The 22,515-nt window shown below is 36.4% G+C and overlaps 2 protein-coding genes across 2 annotated transcripts in view; one reads left to right on the top strand and one right to left on the bottom strand.

Annotated features, from left to right (window-relative positions):
• Nucleotides 1-459: 459 nt before the first annotated feature.
• On the bottom strand, nucleotides 460-2,499 carry LOC131426538 (uncharacterized). Its single transcript, XM_058589350.1, has 3 exons — nucleotides 2,278-2,499; nucleotides 1,013-2,217; nucleotides 460-949 (listed from the first exon to the last, which is right to left on the bottom strand). The coding sequence occupies exons 2-3, from the start codon at nucleotides 1,160-1,162 to the stop codon at nucleotides 539-541; spliced, it is 561 nt and encodes a 186-aa protein (XP_058445333.1). The 5' UTR covers nucleotides 1,163-2,217; nucleotides 2,278-2,499; the 3' UTR covers nucleotides 460-538.
• A 3,287-nt stretch (nucleotides 2,500-5,786) lies between these two features.
• The window catches only part of LOC131426535 (cytosolic purine 5'-nucleotidase), a 66,529-nt gene continuing 49,800 nt past the window's right edge, over nucleotides 5,787-22,515 (top strand). The window contains exons 1-2 of the mRNA XM_058589348.1: nucleotides 5,787-6,236; nucleotides 13,668-13,899. Of these exons, the coding sequence (XP_058445331.1) occupies nucleotides 13,790-13,899 (110 nt within the window). The 5' untranslated portion in view covers nucleotides 5,787-6,236; nucleotides 13,668-13,789. The remainder of the gene's footprint in view (nucleotides 6,237-13,667; nucleotides 13,900-22,515) is intronic.

Raw genomic sequence — 22,515 nt, 5'->3', positions numbered from 1 at the left:
TACAAAGCTGTTGAAATTCAAGACCAGGATTTAGTAGCTGTAATTGAATTCAAGGATTTACATTCAGAACCTGGGACATGGTCAGAATTTCGCTGCAAAATTTAGGGTAGTAATACAGATAAAAAATTCTGAATGTAGTTGTAGAATTCTGGAATTGAATATTTTTTTCAAAACCCGATTTTAATTCTAGAACTACTATTCCGAATTTTTCAAAAGGCACCTCATAGTAAAGTAAGACATATTCACGTCAAAAAGTTATATTCTATTAGTCAGAGTTCCTCTGCAATTTTTTTCCTGAAGTCTGAAACGCCTGATCTGTGATATCTTTTTAATGATTTCAATTTCTTAAGGAATTTAACTTCAGATTCAAGTGAAAACTACATAAGATTATAGTATTTGCTTGTAACCAACCAAAAACAAGGCATGAGACATTTAATTTCTGGGTTGAGTCTGACAATGTTATATGTAACAGTTTTATTTTCAAGATAATAGTTCAATATTAATGGATCCCAAGAACAGAGTTCGCTCTTTACGGATACTACACTGATGAAAGAGCCTCCTGAACTTTCTCTGCTTCCACCCGAACCGTGTACTGCAACCACCAGTGGTGTGTATATGCATAGCCAGCCAACAACCCTAGCACTCCGGCAACAATGTTCTCTTGTCCGAAACGGATACTGAATGCCAACAATACGAACGAGCCGAAGTAGTACAGCAAACTCATAATCCCGAGATAGTAGAGTATCATAGTGCTCCAAATACGTTCCAATCCAAGTCTCCTGCGTACTTTGCCTTCACTCAGCTCATCCCATAGAATGATCTCACTCAGAAACACAGCATTGAAGGTCAGGAAGAAGTAGGTATAATAAGGAAACATCATAAAATAATGAGAACCGTTCCAATAAAACATAGGGGGATGGATCAGGATCAGTGCCACCAATCCAAAAACCTGAAAAACGGGGAAAAAACATTCATATCACTAGTGTTAGTGAAATAGGAAACGGTGACTCACAATTTGCGCGATTTGTAATATTCCGCGTATCGACCAGAGATAGTCATTCTTTTTCTTTCTGTTGCACGAACATTCCTTGCAAGGTTCACCACTCGGAACCGCTTTGTCGATGCTCGGTTCCTTCTCCGATATCGGCACTGTAACGGTCATCGCTTTTTGACGTAGTTACTTTCGTTTTGGCTTAAAACTTTCAACTGTTAGAATTTTCACTCTAGCGTTAGCTAACAATTCCACAAAGAAACCTTTGCTGATATCTTATCTCTGGAATTATCTTTATAGGTTTTCTTTTTCATGTCAACTTCAGCCTTACTACGTTGTCAAATAAACTGGCATCCCTTCTAAGCTCATTCGAATTCCGGTTAGTTTGTAAAAATTCAGGTTCCCTAATAACTTCCATTAATATAAAGATTAATTTTGATCTTAGTTTTTCAATTGCACACCGTTTCCGCAATCAATCATTTTCTGTAAGTCGCACTGGCAGCACTGCATGGTACAGATTATCTACACTTGGACAGATGGCATGGGTTTGGCCAACAAAACAGTCCGATCTGTATCTGACGGAAGTTTTTTGCGGTAGGAAACTGCAGATGTTTAAGGACTTCGTATATCCATGGAGTAGAACCATTCTACGTTGAGTTTGTGTTTGGATCAAAGTTGATATTAAAAATTTTGTATTGCGGGTATGACGTTCTTTGCACATATTTATTCACTAAACATAATTCATTATTGTACCTACGATCACGACTTTTAACCACAGACATTATACGAAATTAGTCACTTCCCGTATCTTTTTCATTGCTGGCTTCCGACAATGTCTCGATTCCCATACGCATACTGTATTGCTTCCACCACTGGTATGCGTACGCAAAACTGGCCAATAAGCCCATCACTCCAGTCAATATGTTGACACCTGTGCTGTAAATTCCAATTTGGAATACCAGTAGCATAAACGAACCAAAATAGTATAGCAGGCTCACGAAGCCAAAGTAGTACAGCACCAGGGTACTCCAAGTCTGCACCGTCAATCCAAACCGTTTGTGAATTTTACCTCTACTTGCCTCATCCCAAAAGATCAGCTCACTCAGGATAACGACGTTGAACAACAGAAACGCGTAGATTTGATAAGGGACCGGCGGGACAAAACGAGGATCTTTGTAGTGGTAGAAAAGTGGATGAATCAGCACCAGTGTCATTATTCCACAAAACTGTGAATGGAACAAGCCTATATATTCCAAGTTTACTTGACAAAAAAAGTGATGACTTACATCTTGCACAACTTGCAATATTTCGCATCGGAATTTAGGTACTCGAATCTCATCCGTTTGGTCAACAGTTAATTTATTCTCCAACGACGTCATCGCTTCCGACACAGTTGTTTTCGATGCGGTGAAAAATTTTAGACTGTTTAGGCTTTCACCACTGGTGGTTTACTAGCAGTAACAAACACACACCGGAAGAGGTATCTTATCTTGAAACACTATCACAACAGGGCCGAAACTACGGCCTAGTCCAAATCTCGAGGCTCAAAATGACCTAATTTTTTTCTGTGGGAGTTGTCATTTTTATAATCCAAAGTGTTACTTGAGTAAAAGTTTAGTTATCTATGGAATCAAAAAAATATTCGTGGTTTCAAACAGAGATATTGAAAATTCAAACGAAATATGCTTTTTTCAACTAAAAAATGATTGTTCCAAACAAATGTTCAACAAAAATCGCTAGAGTTACCCGGAATTTATTAATTTTTACAATATTTTTTCTGCGTAAACAAAAACATCCCGGTCAGAGTCATTGTGCCGAATGCCATTTCACCGAAGGGTTTCGAGATTGAACCTGAGACAAGAATTTCTAGAAAATCTAATTGATTTCATCGATCACAAGGTGTATCTGCTTTGGTATATCAATCAGACAAATCCTTGTGGTTGTTTTCCTCTAGCTAAGCGCTAGTGAAAAATTGACTAATGCAACTTCACTGGCTATATTTTTTTTGCTTTGAATAAACCGGTAAAACGGAGCTTGGTGTCAAAAAAGTTTGAAATTTCAAATGACTATCAAATGTATATTGAAGCATTTGATAATGATGACAATGGAAAGTTGTCAAAAGTGTCATTCATAAATTTGATATTCGCCTATGCGAAACCGAAACATGTCGTGGAAATGAAAGTTTCAATGGAACTATTATTAGATAATTAATAATTCGGAACTTTTACATGAACCAAAACGAATAGAAATAAAATCGTCGAGGGTTCTGATTCGAACCTGCGACAAGAATGCCTCGGGAGCCACCTCGACGTCTTCAACCTAATACCACAGATTGGAGAAAGTGATAAAATGAAGTCAAAATAAAAATAATCATTTCAATAATATAAATAATGAACGAATAAATTAGTATTAGAAATATTCGTAAACATAAACTTGCTGCATTGAAAACATCCCCAGCCGCACACAGTCAATTAAGGATGAACATTATTAGGTTTTTTACCGTCACTGCTAACCTCAATCGGATGAACACATTTTGACAGTTCAGCAGTATTGTTTGTAAACAGAAATTTCTTTTGTTTGTTTATTGACAAATTGGATCAGACCATTTACGGTCCGTATCGCCTAAATAAAGTTTTAAAACATTTGTTCACGATTGAATACGGTTCGTTTTTGATATTTATTAAATAAAAGTGACTAGTTGCAAAGTGTAAAGATGATTGTTTTAGATGTGCTCTTCGATTTTTGTTCAAGCTTGTTTGTAAACAGTACCGCTGAACTGTCAAGGATGAATACTTGTTCATTTGTGTCGTCACGATAAAAAACCTAATAAGCAGTCCTACACGCTTAGAAAAAGTTACTCAAAAATGAGTAAGATCGCACTCATCCGAATGAATGCAGAAAAAGTGGAACAACTCTAATTTAGAGTAAACCCTTAGTTACTCAAATTTGAGTTCTTCCCCTGGAAACGATGTTTGGGTAAAATCTACTCATTCACTGAGTTTAGACTTTAGCACTCAAATTTTGTGTGAAATTTTATTTCAAATTAATTCAAAATTTTGCAATTTGAGCAATAAAAAATGGGAAATAATTTCATAAAATTTTTCATTCAATTTTTCAATGGTTCGCTGAAATAGCAATTCTATTATAAGACTCCAATTTAGAGTACGAATTATTCATAATAATCATGAGTAACTACTCAATTTTTGACGTTTCCGTGTATCACATGAAAATAAGTAACTAGTACTCAAAATCTGAGTATTTTTTCCTAAGCGTGTAAGTGCAAATGATAGTTTCTCTTTGTTTAAAAACTTTTCTTTCAAATAATACGGGATATTCCTGAATTTTCCGATAATTTATATTTAGTAGTGATAGCGATAGTTTTAACAAATATTCTATGTAAAACGTCAGAAGGAAGAATTGCAGATAATACCGAAATAATTGAAAGAGAAAGTAAACAACGAGAATGTGTCATTTATACTTACGCGCAGAACAAAAAATTGTAAAAATACCCAAATTTCACAACAATATTTTTATTGAAATAGTGACAAACGAAAATATGATTTGATATAGCAAATATTTTACTTGTTTACTTTATTGACTAAGTTTTTAGTTAAAATATAAACGATTAGTTATTTCAACTAACTCTTACGTTAGGTGAATGTTAAGAATAAAATTATTTATCTCAAACTAATTTGCCAAGTAATTTTTGATACTACTTTTATTCTGATTCATATTCGTTTTCAGACTGTTGAAAGCCAAGTTTTTGATTGAAAATTTAGGATATTCAGCTCTTTTGTTGTGAGACGATCACATTATCTGGTATGTAGTTAATTCGATCAAGCCTTGATATTTTAATTTTTCTTGTAGGTATCCAATGACTCGGTTCTCCAGTCCGACCAAGAAAAAGATTCTGAATCAAATATTTTTTCGTAAAGAAACTATTTCATGTTATGCAACTTTCGAAATATTATTAATGTTCAATACATAGGCGTGAATTGTTGAAAAGCCCCAATGAAGTTAATGAATCAGATGAAATGCTGTTTTATATGAAATAAAACTAATGAACCGCAGTAAACAGTAAATGTAGTTATATCAATCAAATTGAACTTTTTTTTCTTGGTATGAAGGTATAGCAGGACTGAATCAACTTAGACATTGCCGGTAAAATCTCAACTCAACTTTTGTTGATATGTAATAAATAGTTAGTTTATTTTCAACGCTAACAACGGCCGGAACAAATATTTTTTTCGTTCGAGATCATTGTTGAATTTTAAGGGAGAAATTGGTTCAAAACAATCATATTATAGCTTGAAATCAACTTAAATCAAATTTGAAAATTTACTAATTGTTTTGTTATTTTTACCATAAACCATTTTTCTGCGTGTAGGATCTTTTCAAATGTTTATCTTTAATTGTCTACCGCATTTCAGCAGATCTCATGAAAAGCAAGAAAATCTAATATAAAGATTCCTCTTTAATGTTTCACAATTGTTGAGTTTGTTGGTAGTTAATTCCATAGATTTCAGTAGAAAATCTGAAATTTCCTTAAAATTTCTCGAAATCCATTAATGTTTAGAGTTTTTCGTCAACCTGGCATCGCTGCCGTCCACCGTATACTGTCCACATTCAGCGAACTACCCTCCATCGTCGATTCACACGTGCTTCAATCGATCTATAGAGAAAAAGCCGCGAGAGCTGAGTATACGAGCGCTTCGAACTCTCACGCACTCACCACCAGCAGCAGTTCTCTCGCGGTGGGAGCCAAACACAAAACAAAATTTGACAGCGGCAGCGTCGCCGTCGGTATCTCCATGCTCGGGCGAACGTAGGAAAAACAACACATGATTTTTCCCCACGGTGTTAGATTTCGACTAATTTGATCGGGTTCGCGTCATAAATTTGCATTTTTCCGACGTAGCAACATTCACCGTAGTGTTTTCCAGTGTTAATGTACGACAAAAACGGATGAGCTCAGTGGATTCGGTGTTCGATTGTCTATTTCGATGTGAAATCACAGAAAAAAGAGGCGGAAATTTTCCTTCCTAGAATAGAAACTCTTCCTGGCTGGCTGTCCCATTTGTGTTTGTGTGCGTGTGGCTGTCGGTGAAAAATATCATTACGATTCCGGTGCGTACTTTGTTTCGTTCATTTCCATCGCACCCAACCTTTTCCGCTGTCCAGTTTTGTCATCACCCGGTAGGAGCCGGTAACCGGTGCTACCCGCGGAACCTTCTCAACGAATCAGGTAGGTGTTTTTTTTTTCTTCGTAACACCGTCGCCTACTGCTGTATGGCAATCGATTTACCAAGTGGGATAAATTTAGAGCGTGCGGGGAAAAAATTGATTTTCCAGGCTTTGGTTTTTGCTTTTCCATTACATTCTCGGTAGAATTTTCCGGAACTGTGACAGGATTGAATGTCATGGTCACTTTTAATCCGAACCAGTTTTACGTTACTGGTTATCGGCGAAAACAGAGACCTACAAACAGAGCTAACTTCAGTGTAACTTGAGCACAATGAACTTGAAATATTTGACATTCGAATGGCAACTGAACGCGTGTTCAACGAAATATTTTAATGTTTCCCACTTTGGCACGGTAGATGCTATTTTTAAGAGCGGTCACTCGAGAATGATATATTCCGACCACAAGCGTGTCACTCGACGGCTGTCATAACGGAGAGAAAGTTATGTCCATAGTCAAGGAAACGAGCAACCATTGCGAAGGACTGCTGAGTTTGATTTCCAGTCATGAAAAGCAGTACGTGTTGGTATTTTTTGAAAGCTTCAATATGTTCTTATGAAAGATTGACTGTCAAACCTTGTCTTGTGATAAACACTTCCTGAATAGCTGAAAGATGCGATAGACTTTAATTGATAATTAAAAAAGGGGACCAGGAAATAAAAAGCAAAATCCCTTTAATGAGCATCTGTCAAAATCCATTTTTTTTAAATTGCGAAAATGCACATATCCACCGTCAGATTTTGCACGCTTCCCGCAGTTTTCTTCTTTCACATGACTTGTGTCAAAAGAAAGTGATATATTCGGCTTGCTGACTGGTTACGTTTCACTGCTAACGAGTGAACAAAAATAGCCGAACTTGAAGTAGACAAGCTATGTTATAAGTTAATAACCACCGCAATGTAGCTAACAAGCCAATGCGATAATGACAAACGGCCGAACGCGCTAAACCAACTGACACACACGCTATCTTATCTGGATTTGCGTTGGTAGAATGATTGCTCACAACGAAACAATCAAGGCTTCAGGTAGGCTGCTGTGTAGCAGTAGCGCTGCTAGACGACAAGCGATGGTGTAACCAATTGTTCAGAAATGACGAGTTCCTCTGAGGAAAATTTCCTTAGAACTGGTTGACTCAATTCAGCACAATATTACTTTTCTGTATAAAAAAGATTTGCTAGATAGTTGAATTTGATTTTGCCGGAACCCGGAGCATCATCTTTGCATGATAAGGGTGCGATTTGCGAAAATTTGTGGCACAATATTATTGTTGGCAATATTTTACTTTTATTTGAACTGTTTCGATTCCGATGTGGAATCAAAATGTGAAATGTGTAGCAACACGCACAAAACATTAAAAAAAAATATGACGAATCCCAGTGGGTTATTTGTTCCGTTCGTTTCCATCCATTCAGCTGTCGGTAATTTTATTTTTAACAAAACCCCGAGCATCATTTTTGTATGACAAGGGAGCAATCTGCGGAAATTTACGTTGCATTATTTTTTTTACGGAATTTAGTATTTAGCGGTTTGAAAATTCTTTCCCTTTGTTTCAACTGTTTCTATTGTGTATTTAAATAAGCGTTGGGAAGACTTTTAAAAGGGATAGTAAAGTTAAAAAGTTAAAGTTAAAGTCCATCTTTCGATTTATTTTCCGGCTATACTTTGAAGTTATTCAGGGTTTTCGGTACTTCGTAACTTCGGAAACCCGCGTAAAGCAAGACCTCAGTGTATTTTTTATCCGGGTATTTTACGAAAACTGTACCAATGAGGTCAATAATCATTTCATAATCTAATGATTTTCAATTTATGAGGGCATTTAGTTTAATTGAAAAAAAAACAAGATTGGAGATTTATTTGGATTTCCTTTGCACTGAAAATATAATGAAAATAAGTAGTTTAATCATTAAAATACAGAAAACATTAGAAAATCTTTGTGTAAAATTTACTTTGTTTGGCAATATATTAGAACTTTTCATTAAGGTATTGTCTTTGACAGTATAAAAAAAGAAAAAAAAAGTGAAAGTGGTTTTCGCTAGAGATCTGAAACTTGCACTTTTTTCCCAGTGTCGGAAGATTACTATCGAACTGCAACAATCATGTTATTTTGGACAACGGCTTAAATAACTACTCGACTGTCAGATTATCACCAAACGGTAAAATTATTCACGAATTTTGCGCCAACTTCAACAGATGTTGGCAACTTTTTCTCAGATTACAATCACACTTTCTGGGTATGCAGCAGACTTCTTCGCAAAAATACCACCATGACAAATTCTGCCGAAATTTTTTTTGTATGGGTGACTTGCGCCAAACAATCTAATCTAGACTCTCAGCTCCGCTTGCAAATTTTGAAAACGAGATCCATGTCTAGTCAACGACAATAGTGAAACAATAGTTTCATAATTGTGTTCTTTCTCTCATATATTCTTTCAGTCATTTTTGGTTTTCAATGAAAATTGTATACTGTACAGTATCGATATTCAACCGAAACTTCGAGAATCGATAATGACAGAAAACGATTCACATTACTTTTTAACCTTATGGTGCTCGTATCTACAGTAGTTTTAATTTCCAAAGAGGTTCTAAGGGGTGTAATTACTTCGATTTATCATATTTTAGACACTCTTCATAGTCAAACTTCATAGATTTTCATTATATCGGAAAAATAATGAGAATTGAAATTCGACTGATTCTCCCTGCAGACGTTATGTTGGTTTCGTCTTGTCGTAGGGGAACGAGTGACGTTGGCACTTTTTTTTGTAGCAGTGAGAGACGAAAATGTTTCCTCTCTAGTCGTTTGTTTTGAAAGAAAACAGTAGTGTAGCTGAAGAAGATATCCAACTGTTTCCGCGAGAATCTGGCATCTTCCAGATCTTTGAAAAGATTGTACAATTAAAAATCGTTGGCGAATGATAGTTTTTGACATTGCAACGCAAGCCTCAAATCATTCAGTTACAGCAAAAATCAGGACTGCCTTGAGGTACCCCCGAGTTAGTTAGAACGGCCTATCAAATAAGACTGCAGGCAATTCAAAAAAGGCTCACTAAATCCAAGTCCTCCTATTTTAGGGGCACGTGTCATTTGAACCAATTTGTTCTGATAATTGGTTAAAATTGTGTATTGAGAATTGTAAGAGAGCAAAAGGAAAATAATTATAACTACACTATAAAGCTTAAAACACGAAACTTTTTGGTTATAGTTCTATATATGAATAAATACCACTAATCACAAATCAATTTTTTGTATAATTTCAATAGAATTATCTATGAACTGGAAAATCCATTATCATTTCCGCCACCCTGAGTTGTGGTAGATGGGCTTACCAAACACAGTTTTGCGGTAGAACTGTGTCTACCACAGCTCAGGGTGACGAAAATGGTAAACGCGCGTATGCACATAAGAACGCATGTTCGAGTTCTGTCTCTGAGCGTATCTTTTTCCAAAAAAATATCTTTTCTGTGAGTTTATCATTCATTTGGCTTCTCCTATATATGTTTCCACTCTGTCATTGCAAAACTGAAAGTTTTGTTCATTGTTTATTGTGGAGCAGAGAAAAGTTCACTGGAGCTAGTTTATTTCTTCAGCAGGCAGAAAACCTCCACTTTTTTTAGTATCAGATGAATTTCGCGCCAATTCAAACAAGTGTTGGCAGCACCCTCTCAGAATTTGAATGAAACTTATTGACCATGTGGACCGTGTCACAAAAAGTCACTTTGCATAAGGAGTGTATCGAAAATAAGCTATCCATAACTTTTTCTTTCAAATTATGATAAAAAACGATATTTTATTCAAACTAATCCTTTATTGTACGAGGTTAAACTTGAACATAATGAAAACCGGATGAAATTTAAGTTATTCCTTCACGAATTTTCGAACTTTTGATCGAACGCTCTTCATCAAGTTCCAAGTGTTGCATCGCATTTTTCGGACGCTCGAGCCCAAACTCCTGCATGTTCCCAGCTGCCTTACCAGTCTTCTTGAAGATTCTCTTCACGATTGCCCAGTCATGTTCGATGGGTCGAGGCTGAGGGCAATTTGGTTTATTGATTTTTTTCTCGACGAAATTTATACCCTTTTCCGTAAGCCAATTGAGAGTGGTTTTGGCATAGTGAGCCGACACTAAATCCGGCCAAAACAGTGGAGGTCACTCAGATCGATAGATTTCTGCATTTATAGTTCCGGTAGTGTAAAAAATAGTTGACTTCAAACCACAGGAACATATTGCTTGCCTTTCGACCGAATTTCTTCACTTGAATCGTGTCCGCATCGCTCACATCCTCCCCAACGACGACAGTAAAGTATTGTGGACCTGAAAGGGTTTTTGAGTCCTCCTTTCCGAAAGTCTCATCGTCCATCAAAACGCATGCATCTGGACACTGCAAAAGACGCGAATACAATTTCCGGGTCCTTGTTGCTGCTCGCTTCTTCTGTTTTACACTTTGTTTCGAGATTTTCTGCTTCTTGTAGGTCTTCAGGTGATTTTGCATCTTGATACGCTGGATCATTCCGATACTCGTTCCTGCTTTTTTGCCAAATTACGTATTAACATTGATTTGTTCTTCATTATTAGAGATACCACTTTCTGGTCCAGTTTCGTCTTGGAAGAACCGGGTTTTCTGCCTCTTCCTGGTAGCTCATCCAAAGAATAGTGTTCCCCAAACTTAATAATGATGGTTTCAACTATGGCATGATGAATTCCAAACCGCTTCGACAATTTTCGCATAGTATTCTTATTTAGCCATGTGTCCAGAACCTTAATTTTCACTTCCTTTTCAATACGCGACATTTTGAAAACGCAGAATTTCAACCGCACAAACAAGTAAACAAACGAAAGCTGACAGCCAAACGCACAGCATGCTGTGATCTGACCATAAAAAACCATCACAAATACATGCGTACAACACAAATGTATGTGGATAGCTTATTTTCTATACACTCCTTTCAAGATTGATCTAGACTTTTGAAAGAGGTCAAACGTTTTTGTCATTTTACAAAAATGTATTGTAGTAGTGATTTTTTCAAAATCAGTCAAATTTTCTCAATAAAAATGCTTAAAAATGTCAAACCGGGTCCTACACTAGGAAAAATTTAAGTTCGATTTCCAGAAAACAACATTTTTTGTTATGAATTTTTGTCCCATGTCGCTCCCTATTAACCACTTTAAAGGATAAAAAAAATTTCTTACCAAAAACTTTCAGAAATTGTGTTATTTTGTAAATCGAATTAAAATTTTTAAATTGATGTTTTTCAGAATAGGACTTGATTGGCAATTTTTTGATTTCTTTTAGAAAGTTTGACTGGTTTTGGGAACATAACTAGTACAACACTTTTTTGTAGGATTTGTTTTTCTCGACCATACCATTCATACCATTTGAAAAAATAAAATTATACTATTTTGAAAAAAAAATGTGAAAAGAAAAGTTTGGCCCTTTTCAAAAGATAGTCGTACAGTTAAATAACTGTGAATTTTGGAAAATAAATGATTAATTGATTTTTCAAAAACCCTTCTTAATCCACCTAGTGGTGTGATAATGCCTTTCTTTTCTTTCATAACAGTCTCATGAAAATATATTTCATAATTTTATTAAATAATTTTGGACACTAATTTTGACACCAATTGATTCAGATTGGTTAGAGTAGTTCACAAAAGCATGTTTCATTTTTAATGTCACACAGTCAGCATCATTTTTCCAAACTAGTGCTTGACACCGTGACCATGAATCCTTTCATTTTTTTTTCATTAGAGTCTAAGTTTGAGAAAATCGGTTTGGCCATCTACGAGAAAAGTGAGTGATTTTTTTTCACATTTTTAATGCATTGTTTTCACATTTTTTGTGCATATCACCCTGTAATTCTGGAACCGGAAGTCGGATCCAAATAGAATTCACGAACTTTGTATGGGACCGTAGGGCCTTTCATTTGAATTTAAGTTTGTGAAAATCGGTTCAGTCATCTCGGAGAAAAGTGAGTGACATATTTTTCACAATTTTTGTACATATCACCCTGTAGCTCCGGAACCGGAAGTCGGATCCAAATGAAATTCAGGAACTTTGTATGGGACTATGAGACCTTTCATTTCATTTCATTTCTAAGTTTGTGAAAATCAGTTAAGCCATATCCGAGAAAAGTGAGTGACCATATTTGTCACACACACACACACACACACACACACACACACACACACACACACACACACACACACACACTCACACACACACACACAGACATTTGCTCAGTTCGTCGAGCTGAGTCGAATGGTATATGACATTCGGCCCTCCGGGCCTCGGTTCAAAAGTCGATTTTTGGCAGTGATTGTGAAGTGAGTGAAAAAAATCTCTAAATCACAGAAAAATACTTTATTTATACCGAACACAGATAGATCGAAGGGAACCGTGACAAAAGCCAGCCGATTCCGCATGCAATTGTTCTTCTAAGGAAAAAATGTTGTTTTTATAAAAAAAAAATTAAAACGAGCGTTATTTCAAAGTTTTAAATTGATGTTTTTCAAATTAGGATCCGATTAGTATTTTTTTAAATATTTTATTCGAAAATTAAAACACTTTTTTTGAAGGATTCGGTTAACAAAATTGGTAAAACATGGATCAATAATGAAAAAAAAACTTGGAGTAGGTAATGTCAGAGACATAGTCACGAGATTGACGTAGTACTGTATTCGAGATATGTATAGATATTAACTAGGAATTAGAGTGGGAGTTTACGACAGTTTTCTAAAGTACTGAAAAGGACCGTTGGAGTAGCTTTCGAGTCTTGAAAATGACTATTTATTTACGGATGATGACGTTTGTTTTCCAGGAAGTAGGGCGCCATTTCAAGCTTTTTTTTAAGTTTGAACCTTGACCTAGAAGAAATGTACGGGATTCATTTCCAGCTTTCATTCTCTACGATATTGAACACGTTTCGAACATTTTTCTCGAACGCGAAGCAGCCTAATGCTAGCTTTACTTGCGCTCGTTTGGTGCGAATTTCGCACTACGAAAAGTGCATAAAGCTAATTCAACTATTCTAGATTTGCACTAAACTGATGATTTTTACCTTCGATTCGCAAAGAAGTATTCTTAATCGGTCTTTAGATAAAATTTAGAACCATTAGAGTGACTGATTTTGTATAATGTTCCCCATCGTTGTCCACTTTTCATTCTCTTTTTCTCCAATGCAAACGACAGTTACCTTTTATACTGTAGAAAAAAAAACATCTTTATGATATAAGTTCAAACGTATCTCCCGCAATGCGACAACCGGCGGTTCTATCGAATCACCGGATGAAAAGTGGTTAGGGTAATCCATCCTCCCATTTCGATTCGTTTATTTCCTCGAATCAGAAATTGATGGAACCACTATAGCCGGAAGTAATTTATTCAAATCAAAACATACTAATCTAACCCTCCGTCATCTTAATCTGTCCCGCATCTACAGCTTCATCAATCATTCCGGTGCGCACCCGGTGTTCAACCGCATTCGACGCCAGCTGCTCCTTCTTCGCCGTTCCCGGAGGCCACATAAAGGAACCACTTAATAATCGGCAACACCCGAAAGGGATGTACTTCGATGGCATCATGGGACTCCCGTCGCCGCAACCCAGCGACGTCGGTAATCAGTTCGGAGGAGATCCGCACGTGAAAAAATACTACCGGAAGGCGGAACACAGGTGAGTCAAGTTACGGGGCGTTTTTTTTTTGTTTGTTTGTTATTTATCGCCGTCCTGTCGAAACCCGGGGATGGTGGGTCGGTTTTCGAGTTGGGTCACAGTAGATTCGTTTAATCTTCATTTTTCTTCACCGTAAAGTCAGGTGGGTTGGGTTCTGACATCGCTGGAAGCGTTTTCGGTCGGAGATATGGAACTTGTTTTTTTTTTCAACTTCTTACATCAATGAGCGATGATTCGGGTTAGTAAATTTTCTGCGGGTTGCGCAGGAACAAGTTTTGGGGCTTTTCTATAACTGACCCAGATTTATCTGACGGGTCAACTAATCAATTTCGTTGTTGTCGTTAGAAGGGTTGGAATTCATTCTACTTAAAGACTATGAGTTAAAATTAAATGAACATCCAAGTGAAAACGAAGATTTAACATTCACCAAGCAACGTGACAAAAGTTTCGATTAGAAAAGACACACGAAAGACGGACATAAAATAATTAGTAAACTCGAAATCCGATCACCAATCAAGCCGCAAAGTTCCGTTCTCATTGCAAATGTTATCAGAATTCGAAGTCCTGCATCGAACGAACACGGGACGGAGTTGAAAGAAAATAACAAACTGTATCACACTAACTGCTTCTGCGTTAATCAGATTGTATTGTATTTGTAATTATTGAAAGGTCAGGATGCTGCTGGCAGAGAAAACGAAAAATAAGCCTCGGAATGCAGAAAGGAAATCGCTGTTTGGCACTATCGGCAGCCATCGAAAGCGATAAGCGTTTCGAAGTCACACAACAAAACAACAACATATTATCGCTTGTTTTATTTGTTTTTGATACGGAAAGCACCTCTTCCGTCATCACAACAAAGCTAATCTGACTAGTGAAGTGATGCGACTAGGTTTGAAAATAGCTCGCCATCCAATTTGTTGTGGCACAGTCGGATCAACTGCATCTACAAATTGCTGATAAAATCAGTTGTTTTTTGTAAATGTATTTCAATGAAAAAAAGACAAATTATGGTGAATCAGAAACCATTCTTGACAGGTTTTTCGAAGGTTTTTTTAAGTGTAAATTCAGGTGTCAACAGAGTGCATAACTTGCATTCATAAACTCATGAATGCAATTCATGTTTCGTTTTCATGGAATTGATAAATCGTCTGCCACTACAACATCCATTTAAAAAGAGCAGATTTGTTTTCATAGTGCAAAGGAAAAAAAGCTACCTAAAGAAAAACAAGCTCATAATGAGCACCTCCCCTGGACGAAATACCCACTGTGTCCCCGTACCGTAAGGATAAATTCATTAGCAAACTTTCTTCGGAAAAACGATGGTCGTCTATCTTCATTGAGCTTTTTTTTTTGTTTTACACTTGAATATTTACGAACACTTGAACTCATGCTGGCAGGAGGTGGTACCGGAAAACAGGATGGATGAGGACGAAGTGGGATTCCATTCAGTCATATTTCAAAAGCAAACCGAAAGCAATGGAAAACTCGTGTTGTCTAGAGACTTACAGAATATCTTTTGACTGCAGTAGCCACATGCCATATCCATCTGTTGGCCCCCCAGTCATTAATAATTTCTCTTCATAAGTTCTTTGTGGTGAAGCAGAATCGTTTCTTTAGCAATTTAAATCTGTGATTTTGCGGGAATGATTCTTTGTTTTTGTTTTCTCTTTTCAATGGATCCTATCAACAAGTTCAACGAATTCATGGATTCGTAAATTAAAATGCTACGTCAAGACATTGCACTTCGGTGCAAATCTAGTAAGTGTTTACATCTGCGGGGCGATTTGTGTTGAGCTGCTAAGTAGTGCTAGCAGTTCAAATTGAGCTTGCTAACGCTCTGATGAGTCGTAGATTAAACGTTCAGAAAAGTTAATGAATTTCTGTTTCTTTAAATACATCTATGAGTTTACGTTTTATTGGCAAAACAATTCCCCCGGATAGCAGCTAGCTACAGGTTCAAGTCCCGTCTCTTCGGTAGCTTTTTCGCGGTTTTCATTACATAGTTTTATTCGCAAATCATTTTGTCAATCTGTTTTCATGTAACTGATCCAATTTTAAAAATGCAGACTCTACTAATGAGATGACTATTGACACAATTACCCTATTTAGTACAGTTTGATTGTGCCACTTAATACCTTTTTTCATATTGACTAGACTAGACTATTGTAGCGTACTCGATTAACTGAACCTACACCTTAAGTCGTAAAATGGAAAAGGATCAATGTTTCAATATATAGTTGTGAGTATTACTTACGATATGGAACCACACAAGCAGGCAAAATTGAATCTAAGCATGTTTTAGTTCATCGGATTGCGTTTGAGATGTATTTTTCTCACACCTGTAGTGATAGAATAAAGTTCGACTATTATTAGACTCGTATATTCTCGTTTTGCCATTTGGGAGACAATTTTCATGTTAGGGTTTGTTTTATTTTTTGAAAAACTTTCTCTTTTCAAAAATTTACCACTGAACCGATTTCTTAATTTTCTTGATATTATGTCTAGAAATGTTATTTTTGTAGATATGATAAAGTAAGAGTTTTGAGCATATAACGTAACGCCTATAAAACAAAAAAGAAGACGCATGATACGTTTCGTAACGCCTGTAACTCACAAAAAAGTAACGCTTCGTAACGCCTAATACATACTAAAAAGTAACGCATGTAATCCTTCGTAACAAAAAAGTAACGCTTCGTAACGCGTATAATTCACAAAAAGTAACGCATGTAACGCTTCGTAGCACCCACAACTCGCAAAAAAGTAACGCATGTAACGCTTCGTAGCGCTTGTAACTGACAAAATAGTAACGCATATAACTCTTCGTAGCGCCCATAACTCACAAAAAAGTAACGTATGTGACGCTTCGTAACGCCTATAATTCACAAAAAAGTAACGCATGTAACGCTTCGTAACGCTTGTAACTGACAAAAAAATAACGCATATAACGCTTCGTAACAACTATAACTCACAAAAAGGTTACGCATGTAACGCTCCGTAACGCCCGTAACTTACAAAAAAGTAACATATGCAACGCTTCGTAACGCCTGTAACTCGCAAAAAAGTAACGCATGTAACGCTTCGTAACACCTATAACTCACAAAAAAGTAACGTATGTAACGCTTCGTAACGCGTATAATTCACAAAAAAGTAACGCATGTAACACTTCGTACCGCCTGTAACTCACAAAAAAGTAACGTAACTTTGTAACACCTATAATTCACAAAAAAGTAACGCATGTATCGCTTTGTAACCCTAAATCACACTTATGAGTAACGCTTCGTAATGCATATAACTCACAAAAATGTAACGCTTTATAAAGCCCATAACTCACAAAAAAGTGACGCATGTAACGCTATCGCTAATAATTCACAAAAAGTAACGCATGTAACGCTTCGTAACGCCTGTAACTCACAAAAAAGTAACGCCTGTAACTTACAAAAAAGTAACGTATAGGTGGTTCACAAAAAAGTAACTCATGTAACGCTTTGTAACCATAAAACATACTTAAGAGTAACGCTTCGTAACGCATATAACTCACAAAAATGTAACGCTTTATAACGCCCATAACTCACAGAAAAGTGACGCGTGTAACGCTTAGTATCGCCTATAATTCACAAAAAAGTAAAGCATGTAACGCTTCGTAACGCCTGTAACTCACAAAAAAGTAACGTATGTAAGTTCGTAACGCTTTTAATTCACAAAAAAGTACGGGTGTGAAATGTCATAGACATAACTGGATGTCGTGAATACGAATATGACACGCTTTATTTATGCTTCTTAATTCGAATTGATAGTTGATCGATTGTTTGAATTGTGCAACTTTCCCCTCTTTCATTACTAGAATTTTAAACGATGCGCCTAGACTAAATTACAGATTAGTTACATTAAATATTCTGAAACGCAATTAAATATTATGAAATAAGCAGTACAGTTCTTTATAATAAAATAATGGTGGCTCTGATAAGAACTTTTTATGAAAGCGTTCGTGATGGAGAGTGACGAGTTGAGTTAGTTCAGCACGCAGACTCTGAATTCTAAACCCATATTCCGGAACTAAGCTCTGAAACTTGAAGACGATTTTTCGCCATGACTACCAGAACGGGTTGTATAGAGTACAGTAAAGTGAAATTCCGCATAATTCTTTAGGAGTATTATTATGGTTCTAAAAAGAACCGAATAGAAGAAGTCTGGAATAAAGAACTGGACCCTGAGTTCAAGAACTAAATTTAGAACCAATAACAGGCTCAGAATCCAGTTTCAATTCTAGAACTGCAATTTCGAAACTCAAATCAGTTTCGGAATACAGTTCCAGAATCCAGTTTCAGAACGCAGGCTCTGAATTCTAAACCTATATTTCGGAACTAAAATCTGAAACTTGAACTTCTCATTACGACTACCGAAAAGCAAATGAGAGTTGCGACCTGAGCTTTTGAGGTTTTACCCACGCAGAAGGTGCTCTCTTCGTCGCTGCTGGTTGATGGTTTAACTCCCACGACGTCTGCTTCCATCGAACACACGAAAAGAAATGATCGATTTTCACCACGATTCCTCTTTATACGCATTCAGTTGAAGATATGTGCCTGACTACCTCAAAATCGTAGTCCTTACGCGAAAAACCCAAGCGAAAGTAAAGAGTTTTCCGCATTGTTTTGAAATTTTGAGAAAACTTAATTTTTGAGTTGTTTGTGGTTATCTTACACTGTTCATAATATTATCCTAAATTCCTGATCATATTTTTGATGAAATGGTGAAAAAATTATGTTGCTACAATTAATACAAGTCGAGATATTCACGATTAAGTTCTGCCCATTCTTCCATATGGCTAATTTTTAAAAGGCACCCCATAGTAAAGTAAGTCGTATTCACGACAAAAGTAACGCAAGTAAAGCTTCGTAACGCTTGTAACTGACAAAAAAGTAACGCATATAACGCTTCGTAACATCTGTAACTCACAAAAAAATACCGTGTGTAACCCATCGTAACGTCCATAACTCACAAAAAAGTAACGCACGTGACGCATATAACTCATAAAAAAGTAACGCTTCGTAACACGTTATAACTTGCAAAAAAGTAACGCTTCGTAACACCTGAAATATACTAAAAAGTAACGTATGTAACTTACATAAAAGTAACGCGTGTAACGCTTTGTAACTCACAAAAAAGTAGTGCCTATAATTCACAAAAGAAGTAACGCATGTAATGCTTCCTATAAAACACAAAAAACGTTACGCATGATACGCTTCGTAACGCCTGTAACTCTCAAAAAAGTGACGCATGTAACGCTTTGTATCACCTATAATTCACAAAAAAGTAACGCATAGAACGCTTCGTAACGCTCATAACTCACAAAAAAGTAACGCATGTAACTCACAAAAAAGAAACGTGTGTAACGCTTCGTAACGTCAATAACTCACAAAAAAGTGACGCACGTGACGCCTATAACTCAAAAAAAAGTAACGCGCATAATGCTCCGTAACACATTATAACTTGCAAAAAAGTAACACATGTAAAGCTTCGTAACACCTAAAACATACTAAAATGTAACGTATGTAACTTACAAAAAAGTAACGCGTGTAACGCTTCGTGCCTCACAAAAAAGTAACACATGTAACGCTCCGTAACGCCTAAAATATACTAAAAAGTTACGCATGTAACACTTTGTAACGCCTAAAACGTACTAAGAAATAATGCATGTAGCGCATAAACATACAAAAAAGTATCGCATGTAACGCTTCGTAACGCCTATAACTCACAAAAAAGTAACGCATGTAACGCGTGTTGTATAAGTTTTTGGCAGTTATCATGGTTTGTAAATAGAGAGCGCAATATTTTTCAATTTTTGTTGTCTGAAAATTTAGCCCTTTCTACAGAACATTGAAATGAAACAATGAGTTTTCGATTTTCAGTTATAATTTTTTGAAAATTTCAAATCATTCGACTGTGACGTGTTAAGCCTTATATTGGACATTCGGTGTTATTTTCGAATTGTGAAAGTCAATTTTGCATCACTTTTTAGTAGAATTTGTCACTTCGCATATATACATTTGACTGCAATCGTTGAAAAACAGTTTTTTTTAAGAAACAGTCTAGATAAATTTTGGAAAATAAAATATTGCAAATGCTGTGAATTTTAAGAATCTAGTGCTAAAACATTTGATAAGATTTCTTTCAACGATTTGTGATATAGTCTTGTTCAGACGTAGAGTCGTCTTGTGCTAGTTCAAAAGCTCACTTCTCCTATCTATTTCCCCGTTATATACTGATCATATTAAAATGTCTTTACCCGATGAGTAATAGAAGAAAAATATTTCAATTATTGTGTATTTTAGAGATGGTCAGGTTTTGGATCGAAAATGCATTTATTTAAAAGTAAAAATAATTTAAAGATTAATCAAAGTATCGTCCATCACTCGATACTACTTTTTCTCATCTCTCAGGCAATTTTTAAATTCCTTCTCGAAAAAATGTCTCGCCTTTTGAGGTGATTCAAGTTTGAAATCGCTTTTCGCTTTCTGCGAAAGAAGTAAACCGATGACTTGCCAGATCGTGCTGCATCGATCGGAACAACCAGTAATCAGAAGGAGCAATGTCAGGAGAATACGGCCTTTACCTTTAACCTTTACTTTCTGACATATCAGAAACTCGGATGATTCGCTTCGCCAATGCCTAAGTTCGACTCTCCTGGTAGAAGGTAAAAGTTTAGATACGAATAGCCTTCTGCTTACTTAATTGACTTTTGTCACGGCTCACTTTCCGCATCACATCCATCTTCAGCAATGATCCGAAGACGCTTTCCTTTTAATGTTACTATTTTCAGTGTCTTAATCATGCTAGAACAGAATGATGTTTGCTTCACCAGTTAAGTTTTCAGTGTCAAAATCTCTTTACCAATTCATCTTTGGAGAGAATTTTCTACCAGAAATATGCTGTTCAATGTATGCGTAGACAGACGACAACTTATCAACTTGAATTTTTAATGAAGTTGGAAACCAAACGAATCACTTTGACTACATCCGTTTATATATTAGAAATATGACTGATTGGACCAGGCATAAGGATGCGTATTTCCCTCGCATTTTGCAACCCAACGGCAATTAATTCTTTGCACGAACTCAAGCTCTTTAAAACTTGACTGCGAACAAAATTACTTAACTATTTGAAAAGCTAAATATCCGGTTCTGTTTCTTGTTGTTGTTTTTTTCTCGATTTGAAAGTATAGACGTTCTATCGAATGTGATAGCAAAGTGGACTACTCCGAATCGATCGCTTATCTACTGACCGTATCGTACGGGGTTTGCATTTCAAACACTGACCTACAACTTCCCAACCAGCCACCACGGGCGGAATATCGGTATCAGAGAATGTCTTGCCAAACGTCTTACCAGACAAGCATAGCAAAAAATAAAAAGATTCTTGTACTTTGTTTACACCACCAACGTCTCGTGGGAACTTGTTCGGTTCCCCCGGTCGGATTAACCTTCGGCTGGCGTAACGTAACGCGATACGCGAATGTGTGCCAATGCACAGTGCCGCGGTATTATTCCGGTGCAGCCATGCATCTCACGACAGAGTTGTTTTGAAGCGTCGCAATTCCATAGAGTGCCACCGGATCCGGATTGTGAGAAGTAAATAACATAAAAAAAATGTGCTGTCAGTTTGTTCGGTTCGCTTATCAGACGTTGATCATTTTGAGTCAATATAGTCAATGGTAAACTGAGTCGAGGTGCTTACATTCCGATGTGGAACTTGACCTTCTGAATCGAAAGACTAAACAACGGTATGTGGTTCTGATTTTATGACGGCTTGTACGTCAAAGTGTTAAAAAATGTTGAAAATAATTGCATTTGATGTATGTTTATGTTTTAGCAGATTTTTCGCTTGGCTTGCATTTTGCAGTTTGACGTTGATGGTTGATTTCCGATCATATGAAGTGGGCAATTGAATTCAAAAGATCAACAATAAATTTGTTTGCTTTAATTTCAAGAATATGTTTCATTTTAGATGAACATGACATAACCTCGCATATAAACTGGATGAACATTGTTTGACGGCCGTCAGTCGTTCATTGAAATTTAAATGGGTGTTATTGAAAAAGTAAACGAACCACCTGATACCTGTCAAACAAGAACTTTTTTCATCACGAATTCATTCGTGTAGTCGTTCTGCAAAACATAATATTGGTATTCATATGTTATATTTTGCTTTTAAACCAATCCCAAACCCGAAGATCTGAGAATTTAGTTCTGATCAAACGAGCAAACAAATTTCAAAACTACGAATAGGATTCCATTAATTTTGTCCCAACTCTGAAATCGTTCGGAAGTTAGTTCTGTCGGTATCGGTTGGATTTTATCAATCTAAGCTCTAGGTAAACCTATCTCAAGTTGAAAACTAGTTCAGTTTTATTTATTCGTTCACATTTGGCTCTAACGTTGCTTGGACTCTCGTCCTGCATTAGCGCAACATTCATTGAAAACTATGCATTGATTGTCGTACCAAAATCTAAAATTTTTGAAACCGGACAACTTTATACGACTAAAAAAGATCACACAAATGTGAAGAACAAATACAGTTGGGCGTCAAATCTCAAGATACAGCCCGATACAAGATAGAGCG

This window comes from Malaya genurostris, chromosome 1 (genome assembly GCF_030247185.1).
Source record: "Malaya genurostris strain Urasoe2022 chromosome 1, Malgen_1.1, whole genome shotgun sequence".
NCBI lineage: Eukaryota > Metazoa > Arthropoda > Insecta > Diptera > Culicidae > Malaya > Malaya genurostris.
Note: the sequence above shows the minus strand (reverse complement) of the source record. Positions and strands in the feature narration are given on the sequence as shown.